The sequence below is a fragment of the Meles meles genome, chromosome 13, assembly GCF_922984935.1.
Source record: "Meles meles chromosome 13, mMelMel3.1 paternal haplotype, whole genome shotgun sequence".
NCBI lineage: Eukaryota > Metazoa > Chordata > Mammalia > Carnivora > Mustelidae > Meles > Meles meles.
The window spans coordinates 29655510-29668813 of NC_060078.1; the positions used below are offsets into that span (position 1 = coordinate 29655510).

At 39.2% G+C, this 13304-nt stretch overlaps 1 protein-coding gene across 1 annotated transcript in view; it reads right to left on the reverse strand.

Annotated features, from left to right (window-relative positions):
• Positions 1-13304, reverse strand: part of SLC25A16 (solute carrier family 25 member 16) — a 45418-nt gene that overhangs the window by 19324 nt on the left and 12790 nt on the right. The window contains exons 3-4 of the mRNA XM_046027922.1: positions 10356-10489; positions 9191-9254 (exon numbers count right to left, since the gene is read on the reverse strand). Of these exons, the coding sequence (XP_045883878.1) occupies positions 9191-9254; positions 10356-10489 (198 nt within the window). The remainder of the gene's footprint in view (positions 1-9190; positions 9255-10355; positions 10490-13304) is intronic.

Below are 13304 nucleotides of genomic sequence, written 5' to 3' on the forward strand. Positions count from 1 at the left end.
TATCAAGGAGCAAAAGGCACCCCAAGCTGTTTGGCTACTTCCTCATGAGGTTCAAACTGAAGCACCTCCCAAATCAACATGAAGAGGTCCAGAGGTTCCCCTGGACTTAAACCACCAGTTCAGATTTCCTCACCGGAGCCCCAGGTAAAACTGACAGCGGGCAACAAAACTGATTTTTTTAGAGGACGTGCAACATACTCAGTATCAAAGCTAACTCAAGATAGTTGGTTTAATTAAAATAAACGTGTCTTTAGAGTTACCAGTATTAAATATAAACTTTTATTCTATCAAGGTTTACTAAAACGTCAAATAAATTCATGTTATCTCTGTTGCAATTTGTCAGCAAAAAGACGACTTAAAGTGAAGATCAATTTTGTCTATCTCAAAATTTTCATAAGTAATTGTTAAGGACAAGTAGATTGAATAAATAAAATGGTACAAGGATGAGAATACACTTTTGCTGAGGGAAAAGAACATAATTTTGTCCTACAAGAGACAATAGATTTCTCTTACTTAGAGAAAGAAAGCTTATGACTAAATCTGAATGTATAAAGGAAGCTGTAAGTATGTGAAGTAGAATCTTTGGAAAAGAATTTTAAGCATGTTCAGAACTAAGATTGGAATGAATGGGTTTCTTTGTTTTTTTTTGGTTGGGGGGGATAGGAGGGCGGGGTGGGGAGGAGACAAAGGGAGAAGGAAAGAGAATCTCAAGCTGGCTTCACGCCCAACACAGAGCTGGATGCAGGGCTAAATTCACAACCCTGAGATCATTACCTGAGCTAAAATCAAGAGTTGGAAGCTCAACCAACTGAGCCACCCAGGCACCCCATGGAATAAATGAGTTTTATTTTTTTATTATTAAAAAATTATTTATTTATTTATTTATTTGACAGAGAGAGATCACATGTAGGCAGAGAGGCAGGCAGAGAGAGAGGGGGAAGCAGGCCCCCCGCTGAACAGAGAGCCTGATGTGGTGCTCGATCCCAGGGTCCTGAGATCATGATCTGAGCCAAAGGCAGACGCTCAACCCACTGAGCCACCCAGGCGCCTGCCACTCCCCTGCTTGGGCTCTCTATCTCTCTGTCTCTGACAAATAAATAAATAAAGCCTTTAAAAAAAATAATGTAACTAAAGCCAGGAAAGATGTAAACAAAACGTCACTGCTATAGGTGCCCTAGATCTAGATCCTTTTAACAATTGGCTAAATTTGATTCCTCCCAAATGGAAATATATACCCTGCTAAGCATTGCTATATTTCTTGTTCTTTTTCTTTTTAGTTGTTAAAATTTGACTTTTTTTATTTGTCAAACAGGAACCTGCACCATTCACACAAGCTTAGAGATGCTCTTACTGTCTATTTCAGGAGGGACTTAAGAAATGAAGTTCTCCTATGCTGTCAGAGTCATTCCAAAATCCCTACACTGTCTCCATCAGTAGGAAACAGCTACAGAAGAAATGATTGTCATCACTTTTTCCTTCCATAGAAAAGGAATGGTGTTTTGGTGTTGGGGATTTGAAAAGATTTCAACTATTTCCATTTTGACCTCAGTTTGTACTTTCTCATTGCTTAAGTTCTCCTTTCCAGCTTATCTCTTAACTCAGGCAAAAGACACTGCAAGCAAACATCCCATGATGGGTAGAAAACTACCCCTCAAGCAATGACAAGTGCCTTGACACCAGCATGACCCAGCATGACTGATGCCAAGACAATTACTAACCTGACCTTTACTGCCCACCTGCATGTACTTACTGACCTTTGTTCCACATCTTCCTTATATAAACCTAGAAGTATTTTCACCACTTTGGAGCGGTCTTTGAGACATTAGTCTGTTGTCTTCTAGGTGATGGTTTCACTGAAATAAATTTCTTTCCTGTTTCATCACCACCTGGTCTCTGTTCTTTGGATTTTATCAGTGGCCAAACCTGGTCTGTTTGGGACCCGTGGAACCAGTTGCTCTTGAACCCCTGCCCCAGTTTCAAAGAGAGGAATAGATATTAGAAATTGGATAATAAATGATTGAAGCAAAGGAGCATATACAGACCCTCATCAATTAATCTCCTTCCTCTCCAACTTCTCAATGAATATGGAAGGAGATTTCAGTTTTTCAAGATGGCTTCCCTCCCTAGCTCACTACCTTCCTTCCCATCTGAGGCTACCACAGTAGGAGCAGCATCCAGACTTCATGTACACATCCAAAGAGATCAAAGTTCAATGAAAAAATTGCATGGATTTGAAATGAATACTTTGGACAAAGAAAGGGGTCCATGCATCATATTACAAAAGATAAGCCATGAAGCTAAAGAAATTGGTCTAGAGTAGATGTCCAAGAAAGTTTAATTCTACTGTATCCTGTATTCTGGAACTACATCATTGCTTCAAGCCTGATGATTAAGGTTCAGTTGTAAATAACTAATAACCTGTTTATCATTATGTGCAACCTCTGAATCTTAGACAGACTTCTAGGGAGAAATAATTCAACTATGACATTCAGGAGCCACATCTGTGGTCATTATTATCCAAAAGGAGTAACCATGTGTGACTACAGATACCCTTAGTACAACAGTCTCCTATGGAAATCAGATGTTTCAGTAACTGCATGATGTTAAGTCAAAAAGGCAAAGGGGTAGAAAGCAGAGGTCTGAACATCATGCCCATCCCATACACAGATTAGGCCTCAAATACATTAACTAAAGAAAGTAAGTTCTGAAATCAAGGGTTGTACTACTAGCTCAGAAGAGTAATTTCTCCAAAAATATAGGAAGCTTCTTACTTCTGGACTTGGGATAAGGGCTCAGAGGGGAATACCATTCCCTTTTAAATATTAAGGTCTGGGAAAAGTGCCTCCAAGTCTCCTTGAGATTCTCAAAACTACAGTGTGCTACTGTCCTAATAATAACAACTTGTTCTAATAAAAACCTAGTAACAGCACCATACATCCATTCTCACTCCTGACATCCAGCCTCTGTCCTGACTGGTTGCTACCCATGCTATCCTGATTGTTAAATATTTTGAATATCACCTTTATTTAAACTAAAATTTTCCCTGTGTTACAAATGAGACAGAAAGAGGAACAAGTAATTCAGGTGGCTGGCTCAAGACCATGTAACAAGTCACTGGCATAGGAGATTTAATAACATCCTCTAATATTTAAGGAGCACCTCTGATTTTTTTTTTTTTTTTAAGATTTTATTTATTTGAGAGAGAGCGAGAGTGAGAGAGCACAAGTAGGGGGAGTGGCAGAGAAAGCAGCAGAAGCAGGCTCCCTCCTGAACGGGGAAGCCAAACACAGGGTTTGATCCCAGGATCCAGAGATCATGACCTGGGACGAAGGTAATCGATTAAGCAACTGAGATACCCAAGTGCCCCAGGAGGACCTAAGATCTTTCAGAATATTTTCAAAGCAATTCTTTGACCTTCAGAACAATTCAGAAAGAGAGAGTTGGACAAACACAAGCTCCACATTAACAAATAGAATGTGAATTACGGAAAGTTTAAATGATCTGCCCATGGTCAATATAATGTAATAGAGGCCAGCCAGGATCCTGGAAGTGTTCTGTACATTTGACCTCCTAACCTTGAGCCAAAACACCAAACTGGAATAGTCCAGAGAAGGCAGCAAACGGAACTCAGCTTACGACTTCTAGTTTCTAACTCTTCCCTCTTTTTTCTCTATCCCATCACTCTTAGTTCAATAAGAACTGGCAGAGCAAGACTGATTTCAAACAACTGAAACATACAGAAGGAAAGAAGACTCTTCTTAAATACAAATCTTGATTCTCAGTCCCTAGTTTTTCCTTTTTCTGGTTGACTAAGGTTCCTCATGTACTGGATTTTAATTGTAAGATGAGGAAAATGCTGAAGTTCAAAAAAGCTTTAAAATAAGCTCAGTTGAAATGATTGTGAAAAACCACCACTTTTTATCTTGGCAAATATAAAAATTTCCAAACTTACATTCAAAGGCCACCAAAGGTACAGGAGCAAAGATACCCGATATAAAGAAACTAGAACATTCATTCCAACTATTTACAATCATAGAAACAAAATGTAAACTGTAATTACTTAAACATGGTAATAAAAATATAATCATTAAATAATGGAAGCACTAGTCTTTTTTTTTTTAATATTTTATTTATTTATGTGACAGACAGAGATCACAAGTAGGCAGAGAGGCAGGCAGAGAGAGGGGGTGAAGCAGGCTCCCTGCTGAGAGCAGAGAGCCTGATGCGGGGCTCGATCCCAGGACCCTGAGATCATGACCTGAGCCGAAAGCAGAGGCTTTAACCCACTGAGCCACCCAGGTGCCCCTGGAAGCACTAGTCTTACGGTGTAATTGCTAGCATTTTAAAAAACTTTTTAAAAACGTTTTTCTCTAAAAATTAAAATTTATAATCAAAGTTCCTTTTGGTTATTATTATTTTCTAATATGTACTGAAAACTTGATATTAACATGTCTTTCATTTTAAAAAAAAGTGAAACTAGAAATACCCTTTGAATGAATAATGCTATTCAATAATGAAATGCCGTGAAAAGGCAGCAACACAAAGTCTTCAGGATTTAACTCATATTCATAATCCAACTTAATCTTTCTTACAAGCTTCAAAGAAAAACTTTTGATCAGTCACTTGTAAAGCTGAATTTAAAAGACAGAAAATTTAAAAAGTGACGTATAATATTATACATCATACGTTGTAATTTAGGGGCAACAGGGTGGCTCAGTTGGTTAAGCGTCAGCCTTCAGCTCAGGTCTTGATCTCAGGGTCCTGATACAGAGCTCCACATCGGGCTCCCCGTTCAGAGAGCAGTCTGCTTCTCTCTCTTCCTCCCCACTTCCCCCTCTCGTTGCTTGTGCTCTCTCCCTCTCAAATAAATAGAATTCTCTAAAAAATTTTTATAATGTAGAATCTTATTAAAATTTCACTTCCATAAAATGAAGACAGTCATAGTATTTTCCACCCAGTATTTTTCTGTGGACTACATGTCAAGTGCCTTAAGATTACATGTCAAGTGCTCAGGTCTACATATGATTCATAGCAAGTAATCAATACTTGTTAGCTAATGTTACTCACTAGCACTATCATGCCAGTATAACATACTGAAATATTTCTCTACCAGTTGGCCAACAGCTGTTGTTCCAACTCTAACATCCCTACCATGGCTCTGGTAGCCCTCTATGCCTACCAAAACTCCCACCACCACTACCACCACATACTCATTGATGCATACTCATGCATCAATCACTAACAAGTTACTGGAGGCTTTCAGAACCAGTCCTATTTATTAGGACCTCTATAGTTGTATTGCTAAATATTTTGAATATTATTCCTGGTTATTTTTACTACTTACTGAACTTGGATCAGCCATCAAGGAGTCAAGAAAAGCAAAATAAGGGGCACCTGGGTGGCTCAGTGGGTTAAGCCTCCACCTTCAGCTCAGGTCATGATCCCAGGTCCTAGGATGGAGGCCCCCATCAGGCTCTCTGCTCAGCAGGGAGCCTGCTTCCCTCTCTCTCTCTCTCTCTCTGCCAGCCTCTCTGCCTACTTGTGATTTCTGTCAAATAATAAATAAAATCTTAAAAAAAAAAAAAAAGAAAAGCTAAATAAGCATTGGATAAGGCAAAACAATAAATGAGGAGTATATAGGTAGAAAGGTAAGACTGAAGAGTCACTGGTTTCAGAGTCAGAAGTTGTATCTGGAAAGTCTCTAAGACCTGTCATCCAAGAACAAGAATGTCATCCCAATAACCAGAAACACAGATGATTATCTATAGCCATAGTATCCCTAATATCGATCCAATATCTATTCCTTTTGGGGCCTACATGCTCAAAACATCTGTCTCTATTACTTTCCCCAACCACACCACACATGTAGATCTCAAGGTTTTAGATATTCTGATACATGGAATTTTTTTACCAGTCCTTTATAGCTACATATTTAAATGACCTTCTGGTATGATAAACAAAACTGCAATTAACAACTTTGTTGCTAAATATCATTGTATACATCTTTACTTTCTCTCTTAAATAAAATTACTGAGGGGAGATATGGGGTAACTGGGTGATAGGCATTATGGAGGGCACATGATGTAATGAGCACTGGGTATGTAATGAGGACTGGTAAATCACTGAAGTCTACCTCTGAAACTAATAATTCACTATATGCTAATTAAATTTAGATAAATTAAAATTAAAATTAAGAGTAAATAAAAATAAAGTTACTGAACTTAGTATATGATAGAGGTGGTACTTAAAGTCAGAAAAAAAGGTAAGTTATTGAGTAAGCACTGTTGGCATCAGTAACTAGTCATTTGGAGAAAAATTTTATTCAATCCCTACTTCATTCTTTATATAAAAATGAATATTAAAAAGATCAACATAAAAAAAGTTTTAAGAATAAAGTTGGGGCGCCTGGGTGGCTCAGTGGGTTAAGCCTCTGCCTTTAGCCCAGATCATGATCCTGGGATGGAGCCCTGCCATCAGACTTTCTGCTCAGCAGGGAGTCTGCTTCTTCTCTCTCTCTGCCTGCCTCTCTGCCTACTTGTGATTGCTCTCTCTGTCAAATAAATAAATAAATAATCTTTAAAAAAAAAGAATAAATAAAGTTTTAGTAGAAAACATAAAATGTTTTTATCTTAGAATGAAGAAGGCATTTCTAAATATAATACAAAAGGGCGCCTGGGTGGCTCAGTGGGTTAAGCCTCTGCCTTCAGCTTAGGTCATGATCTCAGGGTCCTGGGATCAAGCCCCAAATCAGGCTCTCTGCTTGGTGGAGAGCCTGCTTCCCCCCGCCCCCCTGCCCCTCGCCACCTGCCTCTGCCTACTTGTGATCTCTCTCTATCAAATAAATAAATAAATAAAATCTTCAAAAAAAAAAAAAAGAGAGAGAGAGAAATAATAATACAAAATTCTGGGGCGCCTGGGTAGCTCAGTGGATTAAAGCCTCTGCTTTCCGCTCAGGTCCCGGTCCCAGGGTCCTGGGATCAAGCCCTACATCCTGCTCTCCACTCAGCAGGGTGCCTGCTTCCTCCTCTCTGTTTCTGCCTGCCTCTCTGCCTATGTGAGATCTCTGCCTGTCAAATAAATAAATTTTTAAAAAATCTTTAAAAAAATAATAATAATACAAAATTGAGGCCACAGCGTAACCCAGCTTCTACTGGTGTGGGGATGCAGGTGTGTGGATGTATGTGAGAATTTTGGATGACATTCCCTAAAAAAAAATTACAAGGTGAAAAGACAAATCTAAAACTGATATATAAATTATTAGTAATATCTGACAGGAAAAAAGCAATGTCCTAATTCCCAAATTCATAAAAATAATTTTTTATAGTTTTTAAGCAAAAATTAGTATTTAAAAAATAGAACAACTCAGGCAGAAAAAAAAAGAAACACAAATGATCAATACACACTGGAAAGCTTACTCATAATTAGTTGCTAAATATTAAAAATTTGGTAAGACCCAGTATAGGTATGGTATGGAAGGGAAAATTTCATTAAAAGCATTATGAAGATCAGCTTGACAACGCCTATCAAATTTTAATGCACATATCCCTGGATAAAGTAATTTCCCTTGTCAAAATACATTCTACAAATAAAATAACACAAGTAGGGGTGCCTGGGTGGCTCAGTGGGTTAAGCCTCTGCCTTCGGCTCAGGTCGTGATCCTGGGGTCATGGGATGGAGCCCCGAATGGAGCTCTCTGCTCAGCAGGGGGCCAGCTTCCTCCTCTCTCCCTCTGCCTGCCTCTCTGCCTACTTGTGATCTCTGGCTGTCAAATAAATAAATAAAATCTTAAAAATAATAATAACACAAGTATTACTTGTGAAAAAAAACTGAAAATATTCCAAATGCCAGTCAATAGGAGATTGGATTAAATAAATCATGATACATTCATAGATTAGAATATAACATCAGGTCTTTAAAAAAAATAAGATCTATGTATTGATAAAGAAAAGGCTTTGGGACGCCTGGGTGGCTCAGTTGGTTGGACGACTGCCTTCGGCTCAGGTCATGATCCTAGAGTCCCGGGATCGAGTCCCACATCGGGCTCCCAGCACCACGGGGAGTCTGCTTCTCCCTCTGACCTTCTCCTCACTCATGCTCTCTCTCACTGCCTCTCTCTCAAATAAATAAATAAAATCTTTTTAAAAAAAAAAGAAAGAAAGAAAAGTCTTGAGATTACTGTAAAAAAAAGGTTCTGGGCACCTGAGTTGCTCAGTTGATTAAGCATCTACCTTTGGCTCAGGTCATGATCCTGGGATCAAGCCCTGCATTTGGCTCCCTGCTCAGTGAGAAGCCTGCTTCTCCCTCTCCCACTCCCCCAGCCTGTATTCCCTCTCTCACTGTCTCTCTCTCTCAAATAAATATTTTTTTTAAAAGCATATATAAGAAACTGCTAATAGTGATTGCTTCTAGGAAGTGGAACTATTATCTTTGTATAGGAGCATGTATTGTTATTATTATAGTCATTATTTTTTTCAATTTTGAAAGAAAAAAAATAAACATTTCCAGAAGTAGAATTGTCAAAGGGAATGTATGTTGTTCACGTGGTTGTACATTTAAATTTCCCTACCTTTTCCTTCATTTATTTTTTAAGATTTTATTCATTTGACAGAGAGAGAGAACACAAGCAGGTGGAGGGGGGGTTGGAGGTGGGAAGCAGGCTTCCCACAGAGCTGGGAGCCCGATGTGGAGCTCAATCCCATGACCCTGTTATCATGACTACACCTGAAGGCAGACGCTCAACGACTGAGCAAGCCACCTAGCAGCCCCTCCTTACCTTTTTGTGCTGTAAAAAAATTTTTTCTTAGTTCGGATATTAATTCTTTCTTTTATAATTGAGTGTAGGAAGATGACAAATGTGTGCTACTTAATCAATGTCACAAATATTACCTAAACCAAATTAAGCATTTTAGTAGAAAATTAATTTGTCAGAAATAAAATACACCCGGGCACTTGGGTGGCCCAGTTGGTTAAGCAACTGCCTTCAACTCAGGCCATGATCCCAGGGTCCTGGGATCAAGTTCTGCATGCATTCCCTGCTCAGCGGGAAGTCTGCTTCTGCTTCTCCCTCTCACTCTCCCCCACCCCCTGTTTGTGCTCTCTCTCTCTCAAATAAAAAAACTACTTTTAAAAAATAATGAACAAAAAGAAAGAGAGAAAGGAAGAAAGAAAGAAAATACATCCCTCCTCTTACCTGCCATGGATCCAGCCATTAATCTGTGCACATGACCGGAAACTCCCAGCTTTGTAGTAATTAACTAGAAATCAAAAACATCAAATTAAATGGAATATTTTTAAGTACTTCTCATTTCGCTGTTTCATTATGAAATCCACTAAGAAGAAAATTAGTGTTATGCATAAGTGAAACAAGCGAAAGTGTATAAAGGTGAGCAGAGTTACAGCACCTGGTGAGCAGGTCAGGTATTTTCCTCTATACCCTTCTGCTCTAGTTCTGCACATTTACAATCTTAACTCAGAATTGCCACATACACTATGTTGCACATTGATGACCACATACACTTAAAGAGTGAGTGGCAATAGTACAAATAAAATGCTACTACAGGCAATGAAGTCTTGATATACTGATGACATCAGTTCTGACTGATGAGCTTATTTAGAATGTTGTTCCCATTCTATCGCTTACATTTCTTTTGAAGATACTCTATGAAATTTCACATACTTCACCATTTTCTGTGTTAAGATGTTTGAGAAGATAAACTTTCAGTCCAACAGAGAAGTGAAAGTCAATGATAGGATGGGAAATGCTAACTGATAAGCATTACTCAAAAGCAGACTTTCACTATAGGATTTCACTATTTTATTTAGTAAGAAATCCAAAGCCACAATGTTCCTTTCCCACAATCGAGAAACAAAAGGCACATTAGAAAGCTATTAATATTTAATGATTTATTAACAACTTAGAGTATATTCTGGCTCTTCTTCAAAGTGTGTACATGAACAATTTGCCCAAAAATGGGACGCCTGGGTGGCTCAGTTGGTTAAGCGGCTGCCTTCGGCTCAGGTCATGATCCCAGCATCCTGGGATCGAGTCCCGCATCGGGCTCCTTGCTCAACGGGGAGCCTGCTTCTCCCTCTGCCTCTGCCTACCACTCTGTCTGCCTGTGCTCAGTCTGAGAAATAAATAAATAAAATCTTAATAAAAAAAAAGACTAACAATTCCAGGATAACTCCAAAACCAAGTTATATTTAAAAATTCAAACTGCCACAAGTCTTTATCCTTCAAAAGGCATTACTTTACCCATTCACTCAAAGTAACATTATAGGTCAAAGTAAATGCCTTGTCAACTAAGTATGATATTCAAGGACACAAAAAGAAAACAAGATAAATTTTCAAGTACCGTTTTATAATGTTCAAATGCCATAAACTGGATTGCACCATAGGGAAAGATTCGAATCATCATTGCACCATTCCCTTTATATAATCCAAGGTATCCCTCCTTCTGGGGAACAGCACACAATGCAGAAAATACTCCTATTTTTAGAAAAACGTTTAGAAGAAAAATACTATTAAAACAGAGAAAACTAAATTCAAATTTTCATGACAATCATAGAAAAGATTACTATGCCATCATTCATAATATAATTTTGTGTGAGGAATTACATGAATAGTAATATATGTTTAGCAGTTAAACCTACTTAAAATACATAAGTCCAAATTATACAAAAAAATCTCATGTAAAAATATAAAACATATTTTAGCAAAAACATAAAAACCCCCAGCCATACATTATAGTAAATTATATTACAATTATCACAAATTATGTTAACTTACAGCAATCTAAAAAATATTAACAGAAATATATTCAAGGACCAGATACTGCATTGCAGGTGATTAACTCTGAAAGGATAAAGGAAGAATTCCCAGACTGACTTAGATACATGCCTAGTTTGTTTACATAAGGGAACTGCTAAATAAAAGAAACAATTAAAAAGATTTTATTTATTTACTTGAGAGAGAAAACACACTAGAGACAGAGTAAGCATGAGAGGGGGTCAGAGAGAGTGGGAGAAGCAGTCTCCCCACTGAGCAGAGAGCTTGACACAGGGCTCCTCCCAAGACCCTGGGATCATGACCTGAGCTGAAGGTAGATGCCCAATCAACTGAGCCACCCAGGTGCCCCAAAGAAACAAATTTTTAAAATTATTAAAACTATTTAAATTTGGGGTAAATTTTCCATTAGAACACTTTAATAAGGAAGATGATAAAGGTCTGAGTTCTAATCTTACATATTAATATATTATTTATTCTACTAATGTCAATCACTACTCTTATTTGCAGCACAGACTTCTCATAAACAAGTCACAGGGCGCCTGAGTGGCTCCGTGGGTTAAGCCTCTGCCTTTGGCTCAGGTCATGATCTCAGGGTCCTGGGATCGAGCCCCGCATCGGGCACTCTGCTCAGCAGGGAGCCTGCTTCCCACCCCCCCCCACTGCCTGCCTCTCTGCCTACTTGTGATCTCTGTCTGTCAAATAAATAAATAAAATCTTTTTAAAAAAATGTTAAAAAATAAAGAATAAAAAATATTTTATTTATTTGACAGAGAGAGAGATCCAGCAAGAGAGGGAACACAAGCAGGGCAACTGGAACAGGGAGAAGCAGACTTCCTGCAGTGCAGGGAGCTCAACATGGGTCTAGATCCTAGGACCCACGGATCAGGACCTGGGTGGAAGGTAAATGCTTAATGACGGAGCCACCCAGGCACCCCTCCTAAAAGCATTTTTTAATAAGCAGATATTTAAATAGACTAATAGCATATTAAAAAGAATTCTAGGGGCGCCTGGGTGACTCAGTGGGTTAAAGCCTCTGCCTTCGGCTCAGGTCATGATCTCAGGGATCTGGGATCGAGCCCTGCATCAGGCTCTCTGCTCAGCGGGGAGCCTGCTTCCTCCTTTCTCTCTGCTTGCCTCTCTGGCTACTTGTGATCTCTCTCTCTGTTAAATAAATTAATTAATTAAAAAAAAAAAGAATTCTATTGGGGCACCTGGCTGGGTTAATCAGTGGAGCATTTAGCTCTTGATCTCCAGGTCTTGAGTCCCATGTTACAGTTCCTTTAAAATAAGTAAGTAAGTAAGTAAGTAAAATAAACAAGTCACATAATAAATAAAGCAAGCACCTGTATAACTTCCAATCTTTAAAAAAAAAAAAAAAAAATCACCCTTGGGGCACCTGGGGGGCTCAGCAGGTTAGGCCTCTGCCTTCAGCTGGGTTGTGGTCTCAGGGTCCTGGGATTGAGTCCCGCATTGGGCTCTGCTCAGCGGGGAGCCTGCTCCCCCTATCCCTCCCCCGTCTCTGCCTACTTGTGATGTCTCTCTCTCTCTGTCAAATAAATAAATTAAAAAAAAAACACCCTCAATTTTTCTTTAAAGATTTTATTCATTTATTTGACAGAGAGAGAGATAGCAAGAGGGAGAATACAAACAAGGGGAGTGGGAGAGGGAGAAGCAGACTTCCGACCGAGCAAGGAGACAGATACGGACTCAGTCCCAGGACCCTGAAATCATGATCCTAGTCGAAGGCAGATGCTTAACGACTGAGCCACCTAATCACCCCAGTCACCCTCAATCTTAAAAAAAAGGGGGGGATGTCTGGGTGGCTCAGTTGGTTAAGCATCTGTCTTCGACATAAGTCATGATCCCAAGGTCCTGAGATGGAGTCCCATATTGGACACCTGGCTCAGTGGGGAGCCTGCTTCTCCCTCCACCTGCAGCTTCCCCTGCTTGTCCTCTCTCTTGCGCATGCAATGTCTTTGGCAAATAAATAACTAAATAAATCTTTTTTTTTTAAGATTTTATTCATTTATTTGACAGAGATCACAAGTAGGCAGAGAGGCAGGTGGGGGCGGGGGTGGGGGTAAGCAGGCTCCCTGCTGAGCAGAGAGCCCCATGCAGGACTCGATCTAGGATTCTGGGATCATGACCCAAGCCTAAGGCAGAGGTTTCAACCCACTGACCCATCCAATCGCCCCTAAATAATAAAAAAAAAAAGAGGGGTTCCTGGGTGGCTCAGTCAGTTAAGTGTTTGCCTTGCACTCAGTTCATGATCTCAGGGTCCTGGGATGAAGCCGACCTCCAGCTCCAGGCTCAGTAGGAATTCTGCTTCTCTCTCTCCCTCTGCCTCTCCCCTCTGCTCCTGCTCTTTCTCTTTCTCAAAAAAATTAACAAAATTTTTTAAATTAAAAAAGAATTTTATTTTATATATATACATATAAATATGTGCATATATCTATATGTGTACATAGCTATGTGTATAATATGTACAAATTCTCCTAAAACACATGAATAATGA